General features: G+C 35.6%; 4 protein-coding genes across 4 annotated transcripts; 2 read left to right on the top strand and 2 right to left on the bottom strand.

The window, feature by feature from the left end:
- The first annotated feature begins 2,916 nt into the window (after positions 1–2,916).
- LOC132633419 (auxin-responsive protein IAA26-like) lies at positions 2,917–6,910 on the top strand. Its single transcript, XM_060349831.1, has 6 exons — positions 2,917–3,248; positions 3,373–3,737; positions 5,130–5,410; positions 5,795–5,933; positions 6,486–6,550; positions 6,652–6,910. The coding sequence occupies exons 2-6, from the start codon at positions 3,412–3,414 to the stop codon at positions 6,672–6,674; spliced, it is 834 nt and encodes a 277-aa protein (XP_060205814.1). The 5' UTR covers positions 2,917–3,248; positions 3,373–3,411; the 3' UTR covers positions 6,675–6,910.
- Positions 6,911–7,902: 992 nt separating this feature from the next.
- On the bottom strand, positions 7,903–17,718 carry LOC132633420 (hexokinase-1). The gene is made up of 9 exons (XM_060349832.1): positions 17,331–17,718; positions 15,312–15,462; positions 15,042–15,224; positions 13,866–13,940; positions 13,557–13,712; positions 13,368–13,466; positions 13,140–13,270; positions 9,227–9,308; positions 7,903–8,464 (listed from the first exon to the last, which is right to left on the bottom strand). Exons 1-9 carry the CDS (start codon positions 17,600–17,602, stop codon positions 8,120–8,122), a joined length of 1,494 nt encoding a protein of 497 aa, XP_060205815.1. The 5' UTR covers positions 17,603–17,718; the 3' UTR covers positions 7,903–8,119.
- A 4,970-nt stretch (positions 17,719–22,688) lies between these two features.
- LOC132633421 (uncharacterized) lies at positions 22,689–25,571 on the top strand. Its single transcript, XM_060349833.1, has 3 exons — positions 22,689–22,898; positions 23,331–25,156; positions 25,245–25,571. Exons 1-3 carry the CDS (start codon positions 22,814–22,816, stop codon positions 25,338–25,340), a joined length of 2,007 nt encoding a protein of 668 aa, XP_060205816.1. The 5' UTR covers positions 22,689–22,813; the 3' UTR covers positions 25,341–25,571.
- Positions 25,572–25,739: 168 nt separating this feature from the next.
- LOC132633422 (protein OXIDATIVE STRESS 3-like) lies at positions 25,740–26,957 on the bottom strand. The gene is made up of 2 exons (XM_060349834.1): positions 26,560–26,957; positions 25,740–26,208 (listed from the first exon to the last, which is right to left on the bottom strand). Exons 1-2 carry the CDS (start codon positions 26,823–26,825, stop codon positions 25,920–25,922), a joined length of 555 nt encoding a protein of 184 aa, XP_060205817.1. The 5' UTR covers positions 26,826–26,957; the 3' UTR covers positions 25,740–25,919.
- Positions 26,958–27,871: the final 914 nt, after the last annotated feature.

Here is a 27,871-nt window from a genome sequence, read left to right on the forward strand (position 1 = left end):
TTAGAGATCAAATTCAAATAAAGGTTAAATTTATTCCATTTTTTCATAATTGAAGTGTAATTTGAGCTAGTTGACTAATGGTACACGCATATTTGAGACAAAATTCAAATCAAGGCTAAATTTATTCTATTTCTCTTAATGAAGAGCAAATTTGAACCTCTTAACTAAAGATAAATGTCATCTTTGAAACAAAATTCAAACGGTGAGGGCATTGTTGGGTATTTTCCCTATCGTTTGTTTATTTACACATATCTATTAATTAAACATTGTTAAATGATATGTCTTCTTACTTTAATCTTAAATTTCTAAAATTGAATTACTTGTTTTAATGTAAACACCTGGAAAGCATTTGTAAACTTGCATTAAATCTAATCTTTTACCTTAATTAGTGATTCAAACTTAGTGCAGTTTCACTTTCCCAGTGATCGTTCATAACAATTACTCTTTTAAGTTTCAAATTGATAATTGTTTCGTGCGTCTAACTAATCTCAACTTTGTTCTTAATTCCTTATTAAGATCCTAAAATTATTACTATTTTTGCGACTAATTTTTATTAGACTATATTCTAAGGTCATGTCGATTTGGTATACTTACCAATCGACTTTAGGGGTGATATGACCAGACTTAAATGTAGGCTCACAGAGAAAAACACGACCAAAATGTCACGAACAATTGGTACAAACCTACAATTCCTTGCTTGACCAAGATATTATTAATACCATACACGGAGACATATATATAATTTTCAAATATTTAGACCAAAGCAGGTAGGCTTCTCGCCATTGAACCCACACGTGAGGTACCTAAATTAGTTTAAATTCAAAGGTGTGACGTGGAGCTTCATTCTCACCTTGTTTAATTACGTACTAATGTCAAACTTAAGCGGAATTCAGAATTAATTGACGAAAGTAAACAGATGCTTTATGCATTCCATTAATTAAAATGATTGACTTTAAGGAAACAAGAAAACCTACTAATTGGACTAACAATAGTATGAGGAACAATTCGCTGTTCCATTACACAAAATAGGGTAATTAGTCAAACCAAAAAGAACTGGCTTTAATTAACAATGATCATGGAAGTTATTACACTAAGTGGCCTTTGGAAAGCTTCAAAATTCAAAAGGCTAGCGTCTATACATTAATTTTTTTCTTTTTCTTTTTGCCAGTGCATGGTAAAAACAGAATCGAATTAGGAAGGAGACAAAATCATGGGATCTGCATGTTTTTATTTTACTGCCAAAACACGGATCATGCAAATCCTCCTCTGTTCCTGTCTCTATCTCTATTCATCTTCTAGTCTTTCTCTAGTGGTACTGTAAATGAGGAATTTTAATTATATATATTCCACTTTTATTCTGTCAAATCACCTAAAACTAATTACAAGTTTCTTTATAAAAAAACATAGAATTGGCAACCTGAAAAGGTATACAAGGTATAGAGTTAAGTGGATTAATGGGATAATAGACAACGTAAAACTTGTTAATTTAGAGCCCGTTTGGATTGACTTTTAAGTTGCTTATAAGCTGTTTTTAGTTTTTTTTGAGTGTTTGACTGGCCAGCTTAAAGTCATTTTGTGCATAAAATAAGCCTAAAAATATAATTGGATCCGTTTGGCTTAGCTTATCTAAAATAGCTTATAAGCCGAAAACAACTTATAAGTCAAAAAAAATAAGTTAGCCTACCCCAACTAATTTTTTTTTTTTGCTTATAAGCTGTTCCAGCTTATAAGCTGCTTATTTTAAGCTCATCCAAACAAACTCTTATAATAAATCCTTGTATTAATTTTGTTAATACATTGACTTTGAATACTTTTTTAGAAGTATTTTGACCAACAAAAATATAGAAAACTTTTAATATTTAACTTACTTTTTACTTTTATTGGATATGATGATCACACGTGAATGCAGCTTAAATTCTAAAAAATGATTAGCGAAAATAGCCGATACAACTTGTGCCTTTGTCCAATCTCAGAGGTATATGGAAAGTAGGCATAACTTCATAAACTAATAACAACAAGCAGTGATAGAATTAAAATTTTCACTAAAGGGTTAAAAATATAAAAGAGTAAGAAATGAAGAAGTCAATGGGGTTCAACATCTACTATTTATACATAAAAAATAATTTTAACCTTGTGTACATATGATAATTTTTAGCCGAAGGAGGTTTGGGCGAACACCCTAGCCACCACTTGGCTTCGCCCCAGACAACAAGCGTCATTTTCCTAGAGCTCGTTTGGATTGACTTATAAGTTGCTTATAAGCTGTTTTCAATTTTTTTAAGTGTTTGACTGGCCAGCTTAAAGTCATTTTATGCTTAAAATAAGCTCACAAAATTAATTGTGCCCGTTTGACTTAACTTATCTAAAACAACTTATAAGCTGCTTTTTTTGAGCCCATTCAAAGAGGCTCCTAAAAAGGGTTCGATACAAATTAAGCTTAAGCTCCCCATATTAAGGATCAAGTCACTTTCTAATCTTACTGTACTTCAACATTATAGAACACTTTCATTGTTAGAAGCAACCACTAATCACACTTCCTTTTACTGATGAAGCTAGACTTTCTGCGGGTTTACAGAATTCTTTTACTAATTAAACACATTAAATTGACTAAGGATGTTTAGGGAAGTGTGGTAATAAGGCTATAATCGTATAGGTTTACTGTAGAGTTGAGTCAGACAGTTAATAGGCTTCAGAAAAGTGAAGTGTGTGAGAGAGAGATAATAATAATAAAGGAAAAAGGTGAAAAAGGGTGGTCAGCACAGCACGCTTTGCTGATATTGAAACCAAAACAAACAGCAACAAAAAATATTTTTGGTGGTTAGTGGTTGCGTGCATTATCCTCCAATTCCGTTTTTGCTGTTTTAGTCCCTTTAAGTGAAGCGAATCTCCTCTATATACATATACTTATATCTCCCTCTTTTTTCTAGCTTTACCATTTACATCTTCTCTCATTAAAACTCTTGAAACTCACAAGATAAATAAAACCCCACTCTCACTCTCATCCTAGAAAAAGGAAAAAAAATAAATATATACTCACACTATTAGTCCTCCTTTGCTTGTAATTTTCTTTGTGGGGTTTCTTTGGGGTTTTGGGTTTGACATATAGCTTGGTATTATTACAAAGTATATTAGCTATTTGTGGGTTCTTGAAGATCATCTTGTTTCTTGGTTTTAGAGCATTTATACAAGGTTTTTTTCTGCATTAATATGTGGGTTTCTCTCAGTTCAAGCTTTGGTTGATTTTCAAGGTACAACACGAGTACTCTTCATCTTTCCATCACTTTTTTCCCCCCTATATATATGCCAACACATGTTTTAAACCATTATTTTGTTCTTGAATGTAACTTTCTTGTGACCTTTTTTTTTATGCAGGAAGTTTGTCAGGTAGAATATTTCATTATTATTGTAGAAATGGAGGGTTATTCAAGAAAATGGCTTATGCAAAGAGGAGAAGAAACAAACCATGGAAATTCTGAAGAGAAAAAGCTTGAGTTAAGGCTTGGTCCTCCTAACGGAGACTGGTCTAATGAAAAAGATGAAACCCGTTTCCCTTTTAGTTACATCTCAAACTCAAAGGCTAACAACAATGGAAACCAAAACCAAAACCAGAAATATTCATCATTTCTTCAACTTCAATCAACGGCACAGGAATCATCACAGACAGGTTGTTCCAAAACAACAGATGTGCAGAACACAGACAAGAAAAAAGCTACTGTACCCAACACCTCTCAGAAAAGGTAACTCAGCCTGTTCCCTTTTTTGTTTTCTTTTGTTTTTTGACAGAGGATATTCATTATTACACACCATGTCAGTATACCTCTGTGGTCCATGCAGAATTGTTTTTTTTTTTTTTTTTTACCTTTGTAATAATGTTGTCTGTTCTAGTGTTATGTGATTTGAAAAGCACGAGTATTTCTATATTCATTTTTATTCATTGCACCTAATTTTTGAAAAAAAAAAACTGAATATCCCTGCTCATTGTTGATAATATTTACAGTACTGCTATTTTGTTTTATTGTGTTAGTCAAGCAAATGGTTCTTTATCTAAATTACGTGGCTAGCTATTTTTGTGTTATGTGTAAATATTTTGAATCATGTTAGAGACGTGTTACTGTTGATTGTTACATGTCCCTTTCGTGTTATAAGTAAACATACATCATTCCGTGTAAACAAGTTTTGATTACTCGGAATTTCCGGAAATTTGTTCCTTATTTTAGCATATTTTCACGGATTTAGGTTATATACAGAGATTGCTTTGTTCAATTTATGGATTGTAGCAAGTAATTTATGAATTGTTGAAAGGAATTTTATGGACAAACTATGTGACATAGTTGTGTGGAACTTGTCTTTGTCTCACAAAAAAGTAGACCCTCAGGGGTTGGCTGGTGTTAATTGGCTTGAGCCTTGAGGTGCTCCCTTTCAAGGTTTTAAGTTTGAAATCCATTGGGTGCAAACAATTTCTGAGGGCCATCGGACTGGGGTAAAACCCTGAATTACCCGTGATGCACTTACGGGAAACTCCTTGCCGAGGGCCTGTGCACCCTCGGGATTAGTCGGGGCTCAAAGAGACCCGGACACCCGGTGCTTAATAAAAAAAAAAAAGTAGACCCAAAATCTTATACATGTGTCCACTTTTTTGTGAAACAAAGAAAGTCTCACACAACTACTACTTTTTAAAGAGTTCTTGTTAAAGGTCATTTTAACCCGATGATGTCAAAACTTGAGGGCTGTTTGTTTTGAAATCGGGTTATTCCAGGATTATAATTGTGGGGTTAGAACCAGGACTATAACTTGAATAACTTGTCCCACCTTCTAAGGCTATAATCGATTTTAATACCGATTTTAACTAATACCTTCAACCAAACATGAGATAAACTTTATCTCAAAATTTAAACCTGGGTAACCCACCTAATCACTTGAATCAAACAGCCCCTTAAACATTAATTTTGTTCACCCAAAAGATGACTTGTGATGCCCTGCCTTAGTGGTGGTTTAAATTTTTCCCAGTGTTCGCTTTCGGCTTCTATAGTCAGTAATAATTTAAAGTTGGTGGGGCTATTGTATATATTTCCTTGGACTAACTTAGCTTGTGTTGCTTTAATTTTTATTTTTTTTTGTGGAAAAAATAGGACTGCACCAGCACCAGTGGTGGGTTGGCCTCCAATTCGTTCATTTAGGAAGAATCTTGCAAGTAGCAGCACTGTGAAACCTGCAACTGAGACACAAAATGTGGTGGTCCCAAGTAAGAGTGCCAACGAAAAACCAATGGAAATATGTCAGACAAAAGGATTATTTGTTAAGATCAACATGGATGGTATTCCTATTGGAAGGAAAGTAGATCTCAAAGCTTATGACAGCTATGACAAACTCTCTTCTGCTGTTGATCAACTTTTTAGAGGCCTTCTTGCAGGTTACTTATCTACCCTGTTGCAATTTAAAATCTTGATTTTCGCACTCTGTGTATAATGGGGTCGTCCCTTTACCCTTCTGCACTTAAATACCAAGTTTTTGTTTGCCATGGGGTTCTAACATGTGACTTGTGCCTAACCGTTCAAAATCTTGATTTTAAGAAGGGTTCTTGAAATTAAAAATTCTAACTTTTCTTTTGCTGCTCTATTAATTAGCTATCCGAGGATAATGGGTTCGTCCCTTTACCCTTCCTCACTTAAATACCAAGTTTTTGTCTGCGACGGGGTTTGAACATGTGACTTGTGCCTAACCATTTAAAATTTTGATATTAAGAAGGGTTCTTGAACATGACGATTCTTACTTTTTTATTTTGCTGTGTAATTAGCTCAAAATGATCCATCTGGTGAGAAGAAGGAAGAAGGGGAGACAGCGATAAGTGGATTATTGGACGGAAGTGGGGAATATACTCTAGTATATGAGGATAATGAAGGTGACAGGATGCTTGTTGGGGATGTCCCTTGGCAGTAAGCATCTTAACTATATCTCTATCTATGGATCTGATGCTCTCACTAAATAAGTTATTGCTTGCTCTTTTAATATTCTGACATTAGCATTAGCATATCTTAATGCCTGCGTATTCTATATATTAGGATAACATAGAGCTAGACATCTTTACTGTGAAAGAATTCCTAGGCTCTTAGCTGAAGTACATAGGACAAAAAGCTGAATCTTTTAATTATGTATTGTCGATTTAGTACCTGATCAGTAAAGATTAATATAGCAGACTCCAACTTGTTTAAACTGAAACGTAGTTGTAGTGGTAGCAATGCTTTCTAGTTATGGTAGTCTTACAAACAAGCCAAAAATTTGCATGCATATGAAGCAAGAGTCGCACTTATAATTGAAAACCCCATTTCTGAATTCTAATATGGCATTTGGTTACAGTACACTACATGATATTAGTGAAACCTTAATATTGATTTTGGAGATTCTTGTCTTCAAGAAGTTATTCCTGTAGCTGTTTTTTTTTTTTTTTTGGTTTATTCTAAAATTGTTTTAATGTGTGACGTTTTCAGCATGTTTGTGTCCACCGTGAAAAGGCTGCGTGTGTTGAAAAGCTCTGAACTCTCTACACTTACTCGTGAGTTCCAAATCGTTACTATATTTGATTTGTGTATACAATTCTTTGCTCCAAATTAAACGTGGGAACTAAAACTGGTGCTTTTAATTTGCTTGTTTCAGGTGGAACTAAGCAGCAGGGATAGCTGACCTAATGATATGAATGAGCTAACGAGATTATTGAAGAGAAGAGAGTGACTTGTTTTGCATGGAATTGGAAGTTTTTCATTATTGAAGTAGAGTAGCAGAAGCAAAAAGTTGATGTAAATTATGATATTACTGCTAATATTTGTGTTTTTGGAAGGCAAAAGAATTATTGCCTTCTTAAGTAAGATGGTCTGTTCCCTTTGCATCCATTGGACAAAAATCCTTGCTACCTTCAGATTATTATTTTTAACCTGGATTGTCTAACTTAAAGTTTAAAGAATAAATTCAATCAACGATTATAGTTATTTTTTTCACAAAGGAGAGAAATAGTGTTCAAATTTACACGAGTACAACTCCAATTCTCCACTTACCTATCTTTTACTCTCGAGTTATCAAGATAGATCTCTAGGCATGAATATAATTTTTTTTTCTTCACAACGATAAAAATAATGTTCAAATTTACACAAAAAGATTGGACGACTCCAACACCTTGAACACAGCAAAGGAGCACTTTTCAAGTGAATTAATATTTAGAATATTAGCAAACTAAGTTAGATAGTTATTCAACAGCTGTGTGAACATGTATAGTTGTATATCATATGAATTAGTCAGAGTACACACAAGTTAACTTGAAGCCAACCACTATTATAAAGAAAAATTAAAACACAAAATTAGACGATGAAATCTGTATGCTATCAGTAATTAAGGATTGAAGATCATCCAGTCCGTTGATTTGATTTTGATGAGTAGATAACACTATGAAAATTACAGTTACCTGATAAGTTCATTTTCTATTTTCCCAAGTTCAGTGTAATTCTCATTCAGACACGAATCCGATAGTCTTTGTCAATAGCAGGGCACATTAGAATCTACAACAAACTCTTAATACTTGTTCCTAAGTTCATCAGCAACTTCCTGGGTTCAGCTTTTCTAATAAGCAAATCTGTTTACATAGAAGCTCATAGTAGTGTCTAGTTTGGAAAACTGGGTCACAGTTTAAACATGAAAGATTCCCCTTTTGCTCCCTCAATCATTTGGAAATCCAGAATAACACTACCAGACAGTTGAGAGCAAATCTGAAAAAGCTAATGGCTGAACATATTAAGGACAATAAGACTATCCATGGCGCGCTGATAGGCAAGCATGCCTACTAACTGGCTACTTATTTCTGCTGAATTTCCCCCAATTTATTACCTCTGAATTTGATTTCACTAGTAAACAGAAAAGTTAAAGAGGACAAACCAACGGTGCTGAAATGGATTAAAAAGTGTGCCCCTTTTTGTAGGCACTTCTAGGAAAAATCTCCTAGAGATAAAAAGGTTGGGGAAAATTATTAACTTCATTTGGTGGTATAATAAAGGAGACAAAATAAGACAAAATGCTAGAGCGCAAAATGTAAAAGGTACAGGTAGCTTCCTCTAGCAAGATATGGAATTGATCACTCCTAAGACTTATCTTCAAGGTACATTGAGTGAGAGGCAGCAAGAAGAGCAGCACCAATGCCAGAGCCGTCATTGGAGTGCACAAAAACAATGCTCGTTGCCAATTCCTCTCCGAGCAATTCTTTCAAAGAGTTCTCTAAGACCATCCTGTATTCTGTATAGTGCTCATACAATCCGCCATCCATGGCTATAACCGTCTTTTCTGGACCACCTTGCCTGGGTGTATCTCTTCCCATCTTTTTCAAGATGCCCAACACTCCTGCAGCTGCAAGTCTTGCCCCACGTGTTGCAACGATGTTGCACAGCTCAACTACTAATCTCCTCGTCTTCAAGGAGGTATTAGATATCTAAATGGCAGAATAAAAAGTAGTGTGAATTCATGTTTGGTGATGTGAAAATAAATGATCAAGAAGTAAAGTTACAGCATAATTTAGAGCAATTGTTGATGGGAAACAAATATCAATACCTCAATCTCTTTTTCCTTATCCCAAGAAAATGAAAACCACAAACTTTTTTACAAGATAATTCTATGATTTTATAAGATGAATCTTGAAATGTTATAATATTTCAAATAAGCTTATCTTGGACCTTCAAAAGTTCCTCCTTTCCATTTTGCAAATAGTTTTCTCCCTTCATTTCTGTACAGAGTTTAAGAGATAACGCATACAAAAACTGTAATCAAATAATTCTTTTCCAAACATAATACATAGAATTGGAGAGCATTTCTTCTGAGAGCTTTAAGCTGGGTGCTTTAAAAGTTTGTTTCACTTATTTTCTGCAGTTATTCTATTTGATTATCATTAAGGAGCTTTTGTCTAATAATTTTCTTGTATACGTATATCGAATTGTTGTTTGGTGCTACCTTAGGGGCTAAAACCTTGCACTTACTGCAAACGAGTGACAGAATTGAAGAGGTAATAAAGTTCACCATGTATTCTTGCGAATGTTACTTTACAAGAAGAGGTAATATGCTGTTACCCATAGGCAATGAGGAAGTAAAAAGAGGGCTTTATTTAATTTCCAATTTTTTATCAAATTGTTCAGTATAAAGACACAAATGAATGACAACAATTCTTTTTTGGCAAGTGTTGGAAGGCAACGATATTTACCTCTAAAATATCCTTCAGCTTGTCACCAACCACTCTCAGATCAGAGGATGAGTCATGATGCATAGCAGACATATCAGGTGTCCTGCATATTGTTGAACATTTTTTCACATGAGCTGTTTGAACGTGGACAAAAAAGACGCACTTTCAGGGGCCAAGGAAACTAGAAAGGACACGTGACGCAAGTGAATTAGAAACTAAAATTAAATTACATGGAAGGATTTCTAATTGCAAATTCCATCTCATTATTTAGTACTGCTTGATAATCAGAAACATAAATATACTTCCTTGAACCTTAGCTCTGTAACGTTCCACTCACCTTATTCCTTATTATCCAGACATGTAGTAGAGAGCAATTAGGGTCTTGGAATATTGGGACGTTATCGGGAGAGTCCATAGAGTTAGTTAAGATTCTTAAGAAGAGGAGGATTAATATTTCTTGCGTCCAAGAGACTAAATGGGTAGGACCTAAAGCTAAGGATGTGGACGAGTACAAGCTATGGTTCTCGGGTAAGTCGAGGTATAGGAATGGGGTAGGGATCTTAGTAGATAGTGAGCTTAGAGATCAGGTGATAGAGGTTAGGAGGATCAATGACAGGATGATGGCGATTAAGTTGGTCGTTGGAGGGTCACCTTGAACATTATTAGTGCTTACGCGCCGCAAGCGGGTTTGGACGAGGAAAAAAGGCATTTTTGGGAGGACTTGGACGAAGTGGTGGTAAGTATACCGCCTACTGAGAAGTTATTCATATGAGGAGATTTCAATGGGTACATTGGGTCTATTTCGAGGGGCTATGACGAGGTGCATGGAGGATTTGGCTTCGGGGACAAGAATGGTGGAGGAGTCTCACTCCTGGATTTCGCAAAGGCTTTTGGATTGGTGGTAGCCAACTTGAGTTTTCCGAAGAAGAAGGAGCACTTGGTAACCTTCCGTAGCTCGGTGGCTGCGACGCAGATAGACTTTTTGCTCCTTAGAAAAGATGATAAAGGCTGGTGGAGGAGTCTCACTCCTGGATTTCGCAAAGGCTTTTGGATTGGTGGTAGCCAACTTGAGTTTTCCGAAGAAGGAGGAGCACTTGGTAACCTTCCGTAGCTCGGTGGCTGCGACGCAGATAGACTTTTTGCTCCTTAGAAAAGATGATAAAGGCCTCTGTAAGGACTGCAAGGTCATCCCGAGTGAGAATCTTACGACCCAACATAAGCTATTGGTGATGGATTTGGAGATAAGGAGGAAGAAGAAGTAGAAGAGGGTCGTGGATGACCGAACGAGGATTAGGTGGGGGAGTTTGACTTTGTCTAGTGCCCTAAAGATGGGGGAGAAGTTGATGGCTATGGGAGCGTGGGATAGTAAAGGGGATGCGAGCAGTATGTGGGATAGGACGGCCAGTTGCATTAGGGAAGCAGCTAGAGAGGTATTGGGGGTCTCAAGAGGCCGTCGTGGCGGGCACCGAGGGAATTGGTGGTGGAATGGAGAAGTCCAACGGAAGGTGGAAGCAAAGAAGCAGGCATATATGAAGTTGGTAGATAGCAAAGACGATGAAGAGAAGCGGACGAACATGGAAAAGTATAAGATGGCGAGAAAGGAGGTGAAGTTGGCAATTTCGGCAGCAAAAATGGCAGCCTTTGAACGCCTTTATGCAGAACTGGAGGACAGAGGTGGGGATAAGAAGCTGTTTAGGCTGGCTAAGGTGAAGTGCATCAACGACGAGGATGGCCAAGTGTTGGTACAGGAAGCCCACATTAGACAGAGATGGCAGTCATACTTTCATAAACTCTTGAACGAAGGAGGGGACAGAGACATTGTGTTGGGAGATTGGAGCACTGTGATAGGCGTCGCGACTTTGGATATTGTAGGAGTATAAAGGTTGAGGAGGTTAAGGGAGCGGTTCGTAGGATGTGTAGGGGAAGAGCGACTGGGCCTAACGAGATTCCTGAGGAATTTTGGAAGAGTGCAGGCAGGGTAGGCTTGGAGTGGCTGACTGGGTTGTTTAATGTCATTTTCAAGACAGCGAAGATGCCGGAGCAATGGAGGTGGAGAATAATGATTCCCTTGTACAACAAGAGCAACATTCAAAGCTGCAACAACTATAGAGGTATCAAGCTGCTAAGTCACACTATGAAAGTATGGGAAAGGGTGGTGGAAATGAGGGTGAGGAGAGGTGTGTCTATTTCAGAGAACCAGTTTGGATTCATGCCGGACGCTCGACTACAGAAGCCATTCATATTATAAGGAGATTGGTGGAGCAGTATAGGGAGCGGAAGAGGGACTTGCACATGATATTCATTGACCTAGAAAAGGCCTACGACAAAGTGCCAAGAGAGGTCCTATGGAGATGCTTGGAGGCTAAAGGTGTACCTGTGGTGTACATTAGAGCAATAAAGGACATGTATGATGGAGCTAAGACTAGGGTAAGGACGGTAGGAGGAGACTCGGAGCAATTCCCTGTTCTGATGGGGTTGCATTAGGGATCAGCTCTTAGCCCGTTTCTATTCGCCTTGGTGATGGATGAATTGACGCGACAAATACAAGGTGAGGTGCCTTAGTGTATGTTGTTCGCGGATGACATAGTCCTGATTGACGAGACTCGCAGCGGAGTTAACGATAAGCTAGAGGGCAGGAGACAGGCGTTGGAGTCTAAAGGATTTAAATTGAGCAGGACCAAGACAGAATACTCGGAGTGCAGGTGCAGTGGCGTACCGCATGAGGCTGACGAGGAAGTGAGGCTTGGTACCCAGGCCATTCAAAAGAAAGGAAGTTTCAAGTATCTTGGGTCTATTATACAGGGAGATGGGGATATCGACGAAGATGTTTCACATCGTATTGGTGCAGGGTGGATGAAATGGAGGCTCGCCTTCGGAGTGTTGTGTGACAAGAAAGTGCCACCAAAACTTAAAGGCAGGTTCTATAAAGTGGTGGTTAGACCGACTTTATTGTACGGGGCGGAGTGTTGGCCAGTCAAGAACTTTCATGTTCAGAAGATGAAAGTCGCGGAAATGCGAATGCTGCGATGAATGTGTGGGCACACTAGGAGGGATAAAATTAGGAATGAAGATATCCGGGATAAGGTGGGAGTGGCATCGGTGGAGGACAAGATGCAGGAAGTGAGGCTGAGATGGTTTGGGCATGTGAAGAGGAGAGGCACAGAGGCTCCAGTGCGGAGGTGTGAGAGGTTGGCTATGGACGGTTTCAGGAGAGGTAGAGGGAGGCGAAAAAAGTATTGGAAAGAGGTGATTAGACAGGATATGGCACAGTTTCAGCTTACCGAGGACATGACCTTAGAAAAGAGGTTGTGGAGGACTCAGATTAGGATAGAAGGCTAGGTTGCTTATCCTTTCACCATAGTAGTTGTAGTTTTGCTCATTCGTTTATTGCCATTTGATTTCTGCTTACTTTTTTAGGCCTTTGTACTTTGATTATCTTATTTATCTATGGTAGTTAATGCTCCTTTCTACCATGACTTCTTCGCTTTTGTTATTCCTCGTTTTCATATTGTTTTTGATATGCTTGGCCCTATCTGACCTTTTGTCTTGTTTTCCTCTCTTGAGCCGAGGGTCTTTCGGAAACAGCCGCCCTACCTTTCAAGGTGGGGGTTAGGTCTGCGTACACTCTACCCTCCCCAGACCCCACATGGTGGGATTCTACTGGGCTTGTTGTTGTTGTAGTAGAGAGCAATTGGTAACTTGCAAGATTATCATCTAATCACAAAGCGAAAATCAAATTACAAGTTCAACACTTGAGACAACAGCCAACTAGAGGGGTGAAAAGGGATTTGCCAAGCTAGTTGATAATATGGGCCCTGAGCTCTCTACGAAACATGGGTGATGTTATGGTTTACCACTAAATAAATGAATATCTTTCTTTAGGTTTTCTTGTTAAAGATTATGCAACAGCACTTCTGAAGTTACAAAGAAGTACCTCAATATAAATGCTTCCTTGAGCTTTGGAGGAACCTCATCACCAAAAACACCAGCTTCTTCAGCCACCCTGAGTAGAACTCTGCGTAAAATCTCTCCCAAGTACATGCCAGAAGTCATCTTCTCAAATATCTGTTAGGATGAATGAAAATATTCCTCAGGTACTCTAATTAATCGTAACATAAAGCAAGCGTACAGCTATTAGTTACAAGAACAGACAAACAATCACCTGTTCACCAGGATTCAAACTCTCATTATCCAACGCATGGTCATACTCTGTCAAGGGAAGATGGGATGACCTAAAATTACCCCATTCCATATTGATAACCTAGAAAAAAACACATGATGGATTTAGCAACTATTTCTGCGATAGTATCAGAGAGAAAAATAGATCAATAGCTACTGAAAAGATTCCAACCATTTCACCAGATTTTGGCACAGGACCATGCCACTTTGGAATTGCCTGCACCCGTTCCACATAAGCTGCATTGGTTCCTGTACCTAAGATAACAGCAACAGCTACATCCTTGTGTGTATATTTACCACCAGCCAACGTTCCAACGGTATCATTCACCTTTCATTAAAACACTAATCAAAATCAATATTATACAACCAAGCAGTACTAACATACTTTTATGATAAGCACTTCTACCAGTATCCTTCTTTTCTTCATACACTCTTAAATGGAATAATATTCCTCCATGGTACCAGTACCAGATAAACTCACCAGAGCTGAGACCCGCATATCGACGCCTTTTCTTTTCATAGCTTTTTCGAGTTCTCCAACAACATCTTGGCCAACCTATGTCCAAGCAACTAGTACAAACTTAGCTCTTCATTTTGTTAAATCTCATAAAGAAAGATTTTTCCTCAGCATAGAATTTACAGGATTGACAACGGAAACAAGTGAGTGCCATTCATTTGACAGTAGGTTATATATGGTTGTTTATAGTGGGAATATAATATATCCACTGGAAGCATATCTGCTGTGGCACTTGTTTATACTCATTAACCAAATGAGGGACTTAATTTTGAATACTGCATATCTAGAACAGGAACAACGATACTAGCTTTCCATTTAGTATTTTTAAAAGCAAAGAGCATAAAAAAGACCAAGATCTGTTGGAACTTTACCAAGAAAAGCAAAAAGCATAAACACAAAAGATAATGTTATGGAACTGGAAAAATAGCAGTAAACTGAAACATGATTTGATAATTTTTAAGTATTTGATTCAGATGGACTGATGCAGTTTTTTCTTTTTCTTTTTTTATGACAAGGGAACCCGCAGCCGCTACCCTTCGGGTGAGCACAGGGTATGCAATAGCCCGCAAACCACACAGGAGAGATAACCAGCACTAGGCAAGCCTTGTGCGACGAGCTCAACCCAAAAGGCAAATTCCTCTGTTGTCATAGGCAGGAGGATTCGAACCTGAGATCTCCATTATGGAATCCCCATGCTCAACCAACTGAGCCACCTATACAAATTTTAATAACCGTCTACAAGGCGAAACGCCAAACTTATGTCGCACCTAACATTCAGTGCTTATCCACACTTTTAATAGCACTGCTTCCATAAATGGTGATGAAATCTTAAAATTCCTACAATCAAAGTTTTGGTTCAGGCCAATAATCATATTTTAACGTCTAAGCCTAACATAAATTTTGAAATATAAATCAGCAGGCTGTGTCAGTACTAGGATAAGCAAACCGTTCACTCTCTATGTTATCTTCAGAACTAGTAGAGAATAAACTGAAATCAAATTGGAAAGAACACAACAAAGCTGTAGAGAGGGGATGGCTAGAACTACTCGTGGCATAATTAACTAAAGGTTAATATGGATAGTTCACCATGCAAGGAACTACAATAAACAAGAAATACAAAGTAGGGAGGATAATGCATACCGCATCATCAATGGAGAAGCCTTTTGTCCACCTCATAATAGTCCCAGAGTTGATTGAAGTCTGCATTACCGGGAATGAGAAGGTGAAACCTAGTTCTCTCTGCTTACCCAGAGGTTGATGAAATTTTTCCTCTTCTGCAGCGACAAATTTTGCAAGTTCTGCCGCAATATAGTCAAAAAGTGCCTGAAATCATGTCAACTATAAAAGTTCAAAAGAAATGAAGTGAAACAATATAGCAGGCTACAACATCTCAATAGATCAAGTACTTACATCTGAATTCCCAACCATCAAACTCTCAGGAATTGATGCCTCAGCAAATTCTTGATGAACAATACCACCTTCTTTTCCGCCCAATTGCACTCGCAATACTCGGAAATTCGTTCCACCAAGATCCAACGCATAAAAGACGCCGTCTTCATCACTAAATTAAAAAGGTATTGATGAACAAACATTTAGCATATCCTCGGTTTAAAATGGGCTTAGACCAGCCACTAAACAGAATGCTTCAAATCACTTGAATAAATATCACGGATAACACGACTTGGCCGTATACTCTACTTGCAGTTTCAAAAGAGCACCATAAAACTGACATTCAGAATTGAAACAACAGCTGCAAATCACACATCACAACCACTGGAAAGAAATCTACTTCAAACACATATTACAATGACAATGCTCTACACATCAAATTCAACTCAGGATATGTCCAAGGTATATGCTCGAGCAAAATTTAGTTATATCTTGTTCACTGCTTTTAACAGAGCTGCTCAATGTGCTGGCTTACAGCTCTCTCAACGTTATAGCACATCAATGAGTAGCTCAATAAACGACACAGGACACACAAAGCAGTAGATAACAAGAAACTAGAAGTATCCTAAAAATGAGAAAAATGACTTCCCTGGTCGAAGTAGGGAAAACAAGTTCCACGATTGGCATTCCACATTGATTGTATCTTCCCCACCCTCCAACACACCTCATCTTCACCCCCACTACCGTAGCCCCATCTCCACACCCCCACCTCCCATAGCATTTTCTATATTATATACAAATGCTTTAAGGATACTATTTTTTTTTCTTACATACCGAACACAAGAAAATAAGCAAGAACCCCACTTACTTTCCCAGAAAACATTTTCCATGGGAAACATTTTCTTCATACCGAACACACCCTAAGAAAGTCTGATCTTTTAATACATTCATACTCCCCTTAGCTCATCCAGATTGACTAGAGATTAGGAATATACACCAACAACTTAATCTACGATCAAGCTAGAACAAAATGCTATGGAACAGTAAGTTTGACAAATTAGATTCAACCCATCATAGCCAAATCTATAAGAGCTGAACTGGGAAAAAAAAAATCAAAGCTTCAATTTTTTTTTTTTTTTTAAAAGACAGAAAATTTCAGATTTCAATTCAAAAAGAATTTTTTTCCTCCACCAATGAATTCATGCCACCAATCATTAACGACAAAATTTCACTACTAAAAATTACCAATTGATACAAGCAATGGGTAGTAAAGAAAAGCACCAAAGCTGAAAAAAAAAAATCTAAGCTTCATTCTTGAAAACAAAGCAAGATTCAGATTTCTACTCAAACAAAACAATTTTTTTCCTTCTACCAATGAATTCATGACACGGATACCAATTATTAACGACAAATTATGACCCCTAATTTCACCAAATGTTAAAACAACAGATTAAATATCATTCGATACAAACAATAAGTTAATTTTTTTGGTACCAACCCGGTGGGAAGATTATCAACATAGGTAATAAGCATATTGAGCAAAATACAAAAATATAATGGGTACAATACTAAAAATCTTCATTAACGATAAAGCTAGGTTCTTGCTAGAGCAAAATGCTATGTAACAGTACGTTTAACAGATTAGCTTTAACACAAATCTATAAGGTCTTAAAATCTATAAAAGCTGGAAAAAAAAATCTAAGCTTCGTTCTTGAAAACAAAGCAAGATTCAGATTTCTTCTTAAAAAAAAAAAAGAAATTACCTCACCAATCATTAACGACAACTTATCCCCGCTAAAAATTACCAATCAATACAAGCAATGAGTAAAAAAGTTAAGGTAAAATAGCACCAAAGCTGAAAAAAAAAATCTAAGCTTCATTCTTGAAAACAAAGAAAGATTCAGATTTTTACTCAAAAGAAACATTTTTTTCGTTCCATCAATGAATCAATAACACCAATCATTAACAGACAAATTATCACCGCTAATTTCACCAAATGGTAAAAAAAAAAAAAAAAAGTTAAAACATTTTTGTACGAACCCGGTGGGTAAATTATCAACATAGGTAATAAGCATTTTAAGCTTACTACCACCTTCAGAAGCAAGACCAGCGTGCATCTCAACAGTCATAGCATCAGCAACTTGTTTAAGTTTTGAATCTTTTGTAACACATTTTTCTTCAAATTCACGAATAATAGCCACAGCACGTCCCCATTTACTTGATTTATGCATACGATGCTTTACTATTAATGTTGCCACTGCACATACCGTTGCTGCCCCAACCACCGCCACTACCACCGTTGATTTCTTCATTTTTCTTTGTCTTGTCCACCCCAAAAAACAAAGAAAAGAAAAGGGTGTTTGTTATATTTTTGTTATGTGAGATGGGATCAGGGGAATTTCAGTAATTTAACGAGTAAAGTGGGGGAATTTAAGGTCAATAAGACACACTGGATGAGGATATATTTACTTTATTTATGACCAATATGGATTTAGCTAATCTTAGGCCCCATTTGGACACGGTTTGAAATCGTGTTTGGACATGCAATTTGAATATTTTAAGGAGTATTTTTTTTTATAGACATAAAAATTTCACAAGTTGTGAAAATTATCGAAACATTCACAATTCTTATACAATCTTAACAAATGAGCAAGTCATAGTTCATACCAAAATTAATTAGCTAATTCATAACAACCGGCTCAAAATTAATACTAGAAGACCTTTCTAAAAATACAACATCAATTGATCAAGTTTTAGTTCCAATAAATAAAACTAAACTATGGGTCTTTTTTTAACAAAATTAAAAGATTGGTAGACATAAATAAAATTTCGTGGAAGTTAATGAGATTGGTAAATGATTAATGAGCGTAATTGTTAAAAATATCTACTAATTTATGGATCTTTTTTTATAAAATATAAACTTATGGGTTAAATTTTATATTTAAAAAAATTGAAACCATGGTTTCAAACCCCAAATTATGCCTTTTTGGATGATCATGATTTGGAATTTGAAACCATGCGTAAAAATGTATATCCAAACGCTGGTTTGAAATCATGATTTCAAAATTCATGGCCAAACGCCTACTTAGCTTTAAAAAAGAGTTACTAATACTAAATAATAAGATTTCATGAATCTTGGCAGATAAAACGACAGAAATATGGTCATTTATGTCTGGTAGTTGGTCAAGAATAGTCTTCAATGTAGATTTAGCAATTTTATTACTTTATGTTCATCAAAATTAAATATATTTTTAGGAATCATGGTAGATAAAATGAGAAAAGTAGTCCTGTATATTTGATAGTTGGTCCACCGGAAAAATGAAAAACAAGAAAAGAAAAAGAAATGAAGTTTGGGGAGATATGTGGTTTTTAAGGACAATAAATAATTAGAGGGCTGTTTTGTGTTTGTGTTTGTTATGAATGAGGTGGGATCAGTAACTTAACGAGAAAAGTGGATGAATTTAAGGTCAATGAGACAGATTGGATGAGGATAAATTTACTCTATTTATGAACAATCTAGATGTAGTTAATCTTAGCTATAAGAAAGAGTTATTAATACTAATAATATAAGATTTCATGAATCTTAGTAGATAAAATGACAAAAATATGGTCATTTATGTTTGGTAGGTGGTCTAAAATAGTCTTAAATGTACATTGAGCAATTTTCATAATTTATGATTATCAAAATTGAGTATCTTTTTTTTTTTTTTTTGGTTATATTAAAATATATAATGATATTTATACTTCATGAAATTGGTTTAACGAGAAAAGGGGAAAATTTAAGGTCAATAGGCAAACTGGATGCGGATATATTTAATCTATTTATGACCAATATAGATTTAGATAATCTTACATTGAAGAAAGAGTCAATAGGCAAACTGGATGCGGATATATTTAATCTATTTATGACCAATATAGATTTAGATAATCTTACATTGAAGAAAGAGTTATTAATACTAAATAATAAGATTTCATGAATCGCGATGGAGAAAGTAACCAAAAAAAAAAAAAGTCTTTTGTGTTTGGTAGTTGGTCTAGAGTAGTCTTAAATGTACATTGAGCAATTTTAATACTTTATGTTTGTCAAAATTAAATACTTATTAATCATGGTAGATAAGATGGCACAAAAATAGTCCTATGTTTGGTAGTTGCTCTAGAATTGTCAAATGTAAATTGAGCAATTTTAATAGTAGTTTATGTTTATCAAAATATAGATTTAACTAATTTAGCTTTAATGACAGTTAATACTACATAATTAGATGACATACTTTGGGAATCATGATAGAGTAAATGACCCAAAAAAAGTCATTTATGTTTGGCAGTTGGTCAAAATAGATCTTAGTTAGATGTATATTGAACAGTTTAATTACTATAAGTTTATTAAAATAATTAACACTTTTGATTTATATTACATTTAAAATTTATAATGATAGTTATATTTCTTCAGCTTAACTGACGTTCACCCGCTTCTCATGAACTAATTCCTTGAAATTAATTATTGGTGTGTTGCTTAAATGTATAAGAAACCAAAAGTATTCAACTTTGATAAATATATACGAAACTATATTAAAATATTATTTTAAATAAATTTTTAAGGAACTAATTTTGTCATTTTTCGATAATATTAACTGATTATATAGTTTATTCATGTAATAAGTAATAGTAATAGTTTAACATTCAAATTTATGGCTAGGATTTGAGATTTATATATTTATATCAATCATATATTCATATGCCATATTTATCCGATTCCGACACGCAGAATTATTTGAAACTAAAAGAAGTAGGAACAGCCAACCTTTTTCTAAATGAACTCGTTACACTTTTATAATTATTTGCTCTCATATTTTGTGGAGAACAACAAATTTGAATCGTTAGATTTTATTATTTTCAAGATTTTATATTTGTGGGATGTCGACATATGAGCAGTCAGCCAAAAAAGTCACTTCCCCCCAATTTGTTGGGAGGGGAGTAGGGCAATATAAGAAATATCTCATCACGTGTCTTTTTTTCTCTCCAACTTCTTGTTTCCTAATTTTGATATTTTGGATATTTATTTGGTTAAGTTGGGTACAAATTGACGATACATAATGTTTTCCTTTGTTTTCTTTTCACTTAAAGAAAATAATACGCTCGGGGAAATCATATAGTACTATTAGGGCTCACATAACCAATTTGAAGGTTAGGCTCACATAACCAATTTGAACTATACATACAAAGCTAAATATTTTAGTGGAGGAGGATAAAAGAGTTATCATCAAATTTCGAACTCTACAAGGACGATCATGGAAATTTTTTTGGTTATAGAAAAAAAGTTGTACAAAAATGTACTCCTATCTATTATTTATTGCTCCAAGCCTCCAACTATAAAAAATTAGAACATAACGTAGAAATGCGTCGAGGTAATGGTATAGTGACATATAAAGCAAAATATGAGTGGGATACACCAAATTTGAGAACTTTTAGGACCCGTTTGACCATGAGAATTATTCTCTTTTTTCCAGAATATTTTTTCACTTTATAGTGTTTGGCCATAATTTTTTTTTAAAATTTTGGAAAATAACCAAAATCTTATTTTTCACTTTTTCCATTTTCTATTTTGGACCTTTACTTTTTTTTTTTTCAAATTTTATTCCAATTTTTTTATGTTGCTCAATTTTTACCCTAAAAGTTCATACAACATTTTTCACCGATCAGAGGCAACTTATGTTGCTGAGTTGCTCTCCACTCCAACAACATTGAACATCATGTGCTAAAAAGCCTCTAAAAGAAAAAAAGCATGTGAGAATTTTGCAATAAAAACATATTTGGAGACTATATTTTTTGTGTACACCAGTAAGCCTTCGATTTGTAGCCTTTTGATGGAAAAAAACCATTAGTTTTGAGCATTCCATAAGCTGATCTCAAGTATAATTGTTATATCTCTCACACTGGTTATATTTATTAATTGTTTTGGGTGGTTTTGTTAGTTTTTAGAAATTTGGGGGCATAAATCATATTTCATATTTAAAAAAAAAAAATACATTTCAACAACCAAATATTATATGCAAAATTATGACCAAACATAACCCCAACTTCAAAAATTCCAAAAAAAAGTGAAATTGTTTTTGGCTTCTAAGGCCAAACGCCTACTTATTAGGCCAATTAATCAAAAGGAAATTAGGGGCGTGAATTCTAATATTATTAAACTCTCATTTTTCTTTGACTTTACTTTTCAGTGTTAGAAAGAAACAAAAAAGAGCCTCTCAACCATTTTTACAACAACCACATTACCAAGCAAAGAGGTTAGACTTTTAAGACCATTTACTTTGACCACACACAACTTGAATGAATACATCGTTGACCTTTTCACAGGCTGGGGAATTGCCATTTTCACGAAAGAGCCTCTAACATTCGCATGACATTTGCTGCTGACTTTATTTTAAGGATCTTACAATATTTTTAATCAGTCAACTAAAAGAATATTCCACTCTTAGCCATAATATTCTGTAGTATGTATATTCAATTTATAATATGTTTATAATATATACACACTGACTATAAACATATTATACAATATTTATACATTAGTTGTATACTCATACTGAATAAAAAGTACAATGAAATAAAAATTAAACTTTTTTTCTTTTCGTTATAGATTTTGTTGGTCTGTTGTGTAGTGTAAAATCTCTCGTAAGGACTCAAGTCTCGGATATCTATCAATATATAGAGATTTTACCTCTATCACTGCATAAAATGATCTTCTTCAATTTCCGAGTTCCAAGGGTAAAACAATGGAACATCAAGTCTTTCATAATCTCAGTGAAAGATTGAATTTCTTATATAATGTCTACTTTTCCTGAAAAATACCAATTGAAGTGAAGGATCTTCATACTTGAGTGAGTCTATGACATGTCCCAAGAAGTGTACCTCCTCCTCCCTAGGGAGCTGGGCTCCCTTATCTCCTTGCATTCCAAATCCAAAAGCAAACATTTGCACTTTTGGCCATATTTTGTACTGGTCTTTAATTTTTTTCCCTCAAGACAAATAATTTTTTTGCGGGACATAAGTTAATACTTTTGCATCATAATATCCTACAAGTTATGCCTCACGTCCCTTCAAAAACTTATGTCCCGCTAGTCAATTTGAAGGACAAAAATTAAAGACCGACCCATTTTGACGTACAAACCATGCAATTTCTTGAATCTTCAGATGCCACACTTGGGCTAGACAAACGAATTTTCATGAAGCCCAAACCCCAACTCCGTCTTCAAAGCTTGTCCAAATCTCTGGACTATTTTTTGCAGCCCATTAAATTTTCGTAAATCGTGCTGACTAGTCCACATGCTCCAACGGTCATATTTTCAGAAGATTTAAAAATTATTATGCTACCTACTCCCAACGGTCATCTTGTTCATTTCCTTCCCTTCCTCAATATCTGTTAATCCCTCACAATTCATATAATACCAAAACTTTTTTAAAGAAAGAGAGGTATTTCTGAAATCAAGAGAAATAAATACTACTATTTGATTATTCAAAGAAATATGGATATGGGTGCTATTCCACTGAAAGAGACTCCACCATTGAGCTCTCCTAAGCCTTCTGCAGTTCCAAATCCTTCACTTTCCGGTATGTTGTTAATCACTATTGTTTATTATTAAGTTCATTCATAAATTTGAGTCTTGAAACCATAGAGTACTCCTTCTTTAACTCAATATTCTCATACTTGGACAATATGTTGTATTCACTGTGAAAGGATATGATTTTGAAAGAAATTATTGAAATCCAAGAATTTATAGTAGCTTTATTCATCACATATTTTTGATAATGTTTCTTTTTTCTGCTCATAGGGTCAAGAGAAACGAATATTCTTTTGCACTTTCTCAAACTTTTATTCTCATATTTGGAAAAGATCAACCCCTAATTGTCTAGAATATCTTATGTTGACTATGAAAAGATACGATCATGAAACAAGTTCCTGAAACCTAAGAATGTATGATAGCTGTATTCATCACAAATTGTCTTATTTTGTTGATAGTGTTTCTTGTTTTCTGTTAATAGGGTCAAGAGAAACGAATGAAAATGAGCAGCCACTTGACCAGAAACCCATGACTACTAAGAATTTCATGTCACCCACAATATCTGCATCTTCCAAAGCTTCAGTTCCAATTAGAAAGAAAATTTTAGCAGAAAGGAATGAAATTTCCAGCTCATTTGAAAGCCTTCCTCCTCACAAATCCTCAAATCTTGGGTCTAAAACAAAATCCCTAAATTCGACCTCTCATCGTTCTGGAAAATTACCTATTTCTTCCTACAGTTATGCCTCTGAATCTGATAATGACCCAGAAAACAACTCAGTTGTTGAGTCCTCATACAAGCCATATGACCCCCTCACTAATGACCTTGGCCCTAGGCCTAAATATCTTCGTTATAAGCCAAATAGGCGTCGTGAGGCCCTTCTTGATCCTCAGAAATGTAATGATAATCAAGGGTCATTGGAGCAAGCTCAAGATTCCTCAAATCTTCCAGAACAAGATAATGTGGAGCCGGAGAACGATGAAGATGTGGTGGATAGTGTTGAGGATGATGATGAAGAAATGGAAGAGGTTGTGGACCGAGAATGGAGTTTGAAAGGGCTCTTTAAACTTCTGCTTCTATTGGTTGTTTTCTTTCTGCCAGGAGCAAATTTATCTTCCACGAACTTTGTGGTGAGTTCAGGTTCTGGCGATATGATTCGCAAGAACATCTTTGAAGCTATTTTCCACGAAATTTACGGGAGTGAAAGTGTAAATGTGGATCAGTTGAGTCAAAGAGACGCTGATTATGAACTTAATGCGGTTGAATTTGATGAAGATATTGTGGGGTTGTTGGAAGTGGAAAGTGCTGAAATGGAAAAAGAAGCTGAGCTACAGGAAGGACTGAGTGCTGATATTGATATTGATCAGGAAAGCGCAGAGGTTGAACTTACTCAGAGTGTTGTAAATGATGATGAAGAGGAGGAAATTATGTCAACAGCTGCTGGTGAATTTACTAGTTCCAATGAAGTGGATGAGGAAGAAGTTGAAGGTTCTGATGAGCAGCTGCAGAAGGATCAAGTTCTCGAGAAGAAGGATCTTAATATCTATCAGATACCACTCAATCTTGAACCATTGCTTGATGACATTTCAAGTGCTTGTGCTACTCATTCACGCTACAAATTTGAGCAAGCAGAAGAAGCTGACAACAAGGTTGAGCAGGTCGAAAAAATCGCTGGAGAAGAAGAAATATCAGAGACAGTATCATCAGGAGTTGAAGAAGTTGACACCGAATTTGAAACCAGCAATCTTGACATTGAAATAGAGTCAGAGAATGCTGAAGTCAAAGAAATTGGACTGAGTAACGCAGTTATTATCATTGGAGTTTCAGCAGCTTCAGTGCTTTTGGCATCTTTGGCTACCATCTATGTTACAAGGAAACCAAAAGCTTCTATTGAAACAACAACTCAAGCTGGAATACTCAACAACCCAGTTATTGCTAGTGTTGAACGAGAAGTACTCTTTGAGAGGAAAACTGAAACTTCTCATGAACCACTGATCCTTGAGAGAACACCAGCCATTGGATCCATTACGCAAGCTTCATCTTTGTGTGGTCCAACGAAGGAAGCATCGAAAGAGATCAGCCACATCAGTGCACCTGAGATTGAACTACTAGGTGAAATGATGGTTGGAGAAGTGAGCAGCAGCTCCCTTAGAAGCTGTGTTAAGAAAAACAGCATGATTGAAGCAGAAGGGAGCAACACTAATTTATCTAAAGGTGTTGTACCTCTTGCTCAGCCATCGGTTATTGATCTAACAGATTCTCTACCACATGGAAGCTTTACAGCTGAAAAGAAGATCTTAAAGAAAAAGGTATGCTACAAAATTAAGTTCTTTTTTCCCCTACTGTTTAAATTCTAATGGAAAGCTACAATCTTTAACTGTTTGCTTCTGAATGCAGGTGGAGAAAGATGGAGAAGAGGTCAAGAAGGTGGCGTTAACGACCCCAGTTAGGAGATCAAGTCGAATTCGAGATCGAATTGGCATGTCCCCTTGAATGAATAACTACTGTGGGGGGTTTTTAATTTGTTGGTCTAGTGGAAACAGCATCTCTGCTGTTTCATAGTATTTGACACTTTGATCTTCTTTCAGTTCAAATTGTAGGGATGATTTCGTAGTTTATCAAGTGCAAGGCAACTAATTTGTAACTTGTAGGAAATGATGAATCTCAACACTCAATGTAGAATTCAATTAATTGATCATTAATGAATATTTTGCTTATCAGAGAGATTGAGGCCACGCTGTCCTTCTAAGAAGACTTAACAATTCAAAAGTTCCTGGGAATGGGGAATGAAGTGCTTATTCTGCTTGGATAAAATGGGTGTGAATTTCTGATGAGATCCAAATGTTTGTGAACGATTAAATAAACTGGCCATAAACATAAAACAGCAAGGGCTAAAAATAAATATACTTCTGCAATAACATATCAAAATTGAAGTATACACAAACTCTCTATCTAAATCTCTCTTTCTGTTGAATAGTACTCTCTCCTTATTTTCTTTTTCATCTTTTGTGGTCCACTTTCTTTGATGAAGGTGGGATTAATAATCCAAAGTTGACATGATACTACAATACCCTAGGTTCTATGAACAGGAACCAGAGGGGGCCTGCTCCTGCTGATAAAACTTGTCTTTCCATTAGTACAAGATGCTGAAAATGATGAGTTCCTTGAGGCTTTCTTCAATATAGTTGCCTTAGGAAGAGTATATGATTTGTAAGAATCTAATCCAGCACCATAGCTCTTGCAAGACTTCATCTTTCTCTTGTAAGGTGATTCTTTCTTGACAAGATCTTCTAAGCTTGTCACTCTTGATAAAGATGTAAAACTCTGTGATTTGCCTTGATAAAACTTTGATAGTCCCCTCCTGCAATTCATAACATCAAAGGTATAAGCTTTTCACCTTCAAAATTTCTCATGATAACACGATTTATCATTTTAAGTTGTAATTCAATCAAAAAACATTCTTTTTCACCATCAAAACTCTTGCAAGTCATAAAGATACATTCTTTTTACTTAAACTCCGTATTCGGTCAAAAATTGCGACATAAAATCAAAGGAGAAGAGTAAGCTTTTCACCATCAAATTTAATCATGATAACAAGATTGATCATTTTAAGTTGTAATTCAATCAAAAAGCATTCTTTTCACCTTTTTCTTTTTAAACTTTGTGTTCAGTCAAAAATTGAGATATAAAACGAAAGGAGAAGAGCACTTACTTGATGGGTAATTGTGACATGAGGGATGATAAGTCATACAAAGCTTCATCAGAATTAGGTGAACATGATGAAGATGCATCATCTGTTGTGTCTAGTGAAGATGAACAAGTAGATCCATTGGAGATGGTTGATCCTTCACCAATGGATGATGAAAGTGATGATGAAGATGAGTGGCTGTTATCATATATCTCACCATGATCTAATTCATGTCCTTCATCTATCATCCATAATTGATGTTGATCTTGATTCTTCATCTGGGTTTCCATGTGAGCAATTTCTTGAAATTGAATAAGCAGATTGAGATAATAATAATAATAATGTTTGTGAGTTAGCAAAAGCTTTGGTTAAATACACATGCAAAGAAAGCATGGGATTGTTTGTGAAGTCTAGGAAGGCATTTATATGCGTGTGGGCATATAGCAGAAGATAATGTGTGGATATAAATTAACATTTACTTTTTGGGACTTTATGACAGCTAAGATACAGACACTTCCGTTACACCCCCAACAAAATAGTGACACATGTAAAACAACAAATGTTGCCCACAGAAATCGTGCGCGGAGCTAAAATTTGAAATTTATGAATTTGAATGTATTAATCTAATCTATACCGCATTTTAATTGCTGACTTTTCAGTTAAGTATTTGTATATATTGAATGAATTATTTTAATACTATAAACACAAGATTAAGCGAAAGTTATTGGGTTCGTCCGAACACATATCAAATATTGTAACTCCATTTCGTATACGTGTCTAAAAGTGAAATAAGGTAGCACAGATATAAGATGGAACATTAGTGTGATAATAGAGGAATTCTTATAATTAATTTGGAATTGAAAATGTGTGTGTGAAAATATATTAGTAGGCCTTATCCTGAGATTCGACGTTATCTTGTCGTATGGTTTGAAATGAATGTCTTGACTTTAAAATTGCACTAAGTTGAAGAGGATAAGCTCTGTGACTATGAATATGATTTCTATATTAGCCATCAGTATCCGAGTCACTAGCTAGGTCCACAAATATAAAAAGCATATTCTTTTTCCTTCTTCTGGTGCTTTTATGATAAGAAACAAGTTGAAGATAAAATCATTGACTGGGAGACATGAGGGTCATTGTTGCATGCCACTTTTCCTACCTACTTTATCTTTTTAAATTTTGAAACCCCATTGATAAAGGGCAAAAAAGATATATCTGAATATTCCATTTGCTTTTTATAAAAAGCCACAAAGTAACACCAATTTCAAGTTCGAGCTCTGCTAAATACGAATTGTCTTTATTATGAAGCGTTTTTATCATGACAAAAGGGGTTGCT

The sequence above is a fragment of the Lycium barbarum genome, chromosome 3 (assembly GCF_019175385.1).
Source record: "Lycium barbarum isolate Lr01 chromosome 3, ASM1917538v2, whole genome shotgun sequence".
In the NCBI taxonomy this organism is placed as follows: domain Eukaryota; kingdom Viridiplantae; phylum Streptophyta; class Magnoliopsida; order Solanales; family Solanaceae; genus Lycium; species Lycium barbarum.

Coding starts and splice junctions, on each gene's coding strand:
- LOC132633421 (XM_060349833.1), top strand. CDS start 22,814: ATGGATATGGGTGCTATTCCACTGAAAGAGACTCCACCATTGAGCTCT. Junction 22,899..23,330: donor TCCAAATCCTTCACTTTCCG/GTATGTTGTTAA, acceptor TTCTGTTAATAG/GGTCAAGAGAAACGAATGAA. Junction 25,157..25,244: donor AGAAGATCTTAAAGAAAAAG/GTATGCTACAAA, acceptor TTCTGAATGCAG/GTGGAGAAAGATGGAGAAGA.
- LOC132633422 (XM_060349834.1), bottom strand. CDS start 26,825: ATGGAAACCCAGATGAAGAATCAAGATCAACATCAATTATGGATGATA. Junction 26,209..26,559: donor ATGTCACAATTACCCATCAA/GTAAGTGCTCTT, acceptor TATGAATTGCAG/GAGGGGACTATCAAAGTTTT.
- LOC132633419 (XM_060349831.1), top strand. CDS start 3,412: ATGGAGGGTTATTCAAGAAAATGGCTTATGCAAAGAGGAGAAGAAACA. Junction 3,738..5,129: donor CCCAACACCTCTCAGAAAAG/GTAACTCAGCCT, acceptor TGGAAAAAATAG/GACTGCACCAGCACCAGTGG. Junction 6,551..6,651: donor TGAACTCTCTACACTTACTC/GTGAGTTCCAAA, acceptor TGCTTGTTTCAG/GTGGAACTAAGCAGCAGGGA.
- LOC132633420 (XM_060349832.1), bottom strand. CDS start 17,602: ATGAAGAAATCAACGGTGGTAGTGGCGGTGGTTGGGGCAGCAACGGTA. Junction 9,309..13,139: donor AAGGAAGCATTTATATTGAG/GTACTTCTTTGT, acceptor AACAATATGCAG/GACACCTGATATGTCTGCTA. Junction 8,465..9,226: donor AGCTGAAGGATATTTTAGAG/GTAAATATCGTT, acceptor TCTGCCATTTAG/ATATCTAATACCTCCTTGAA.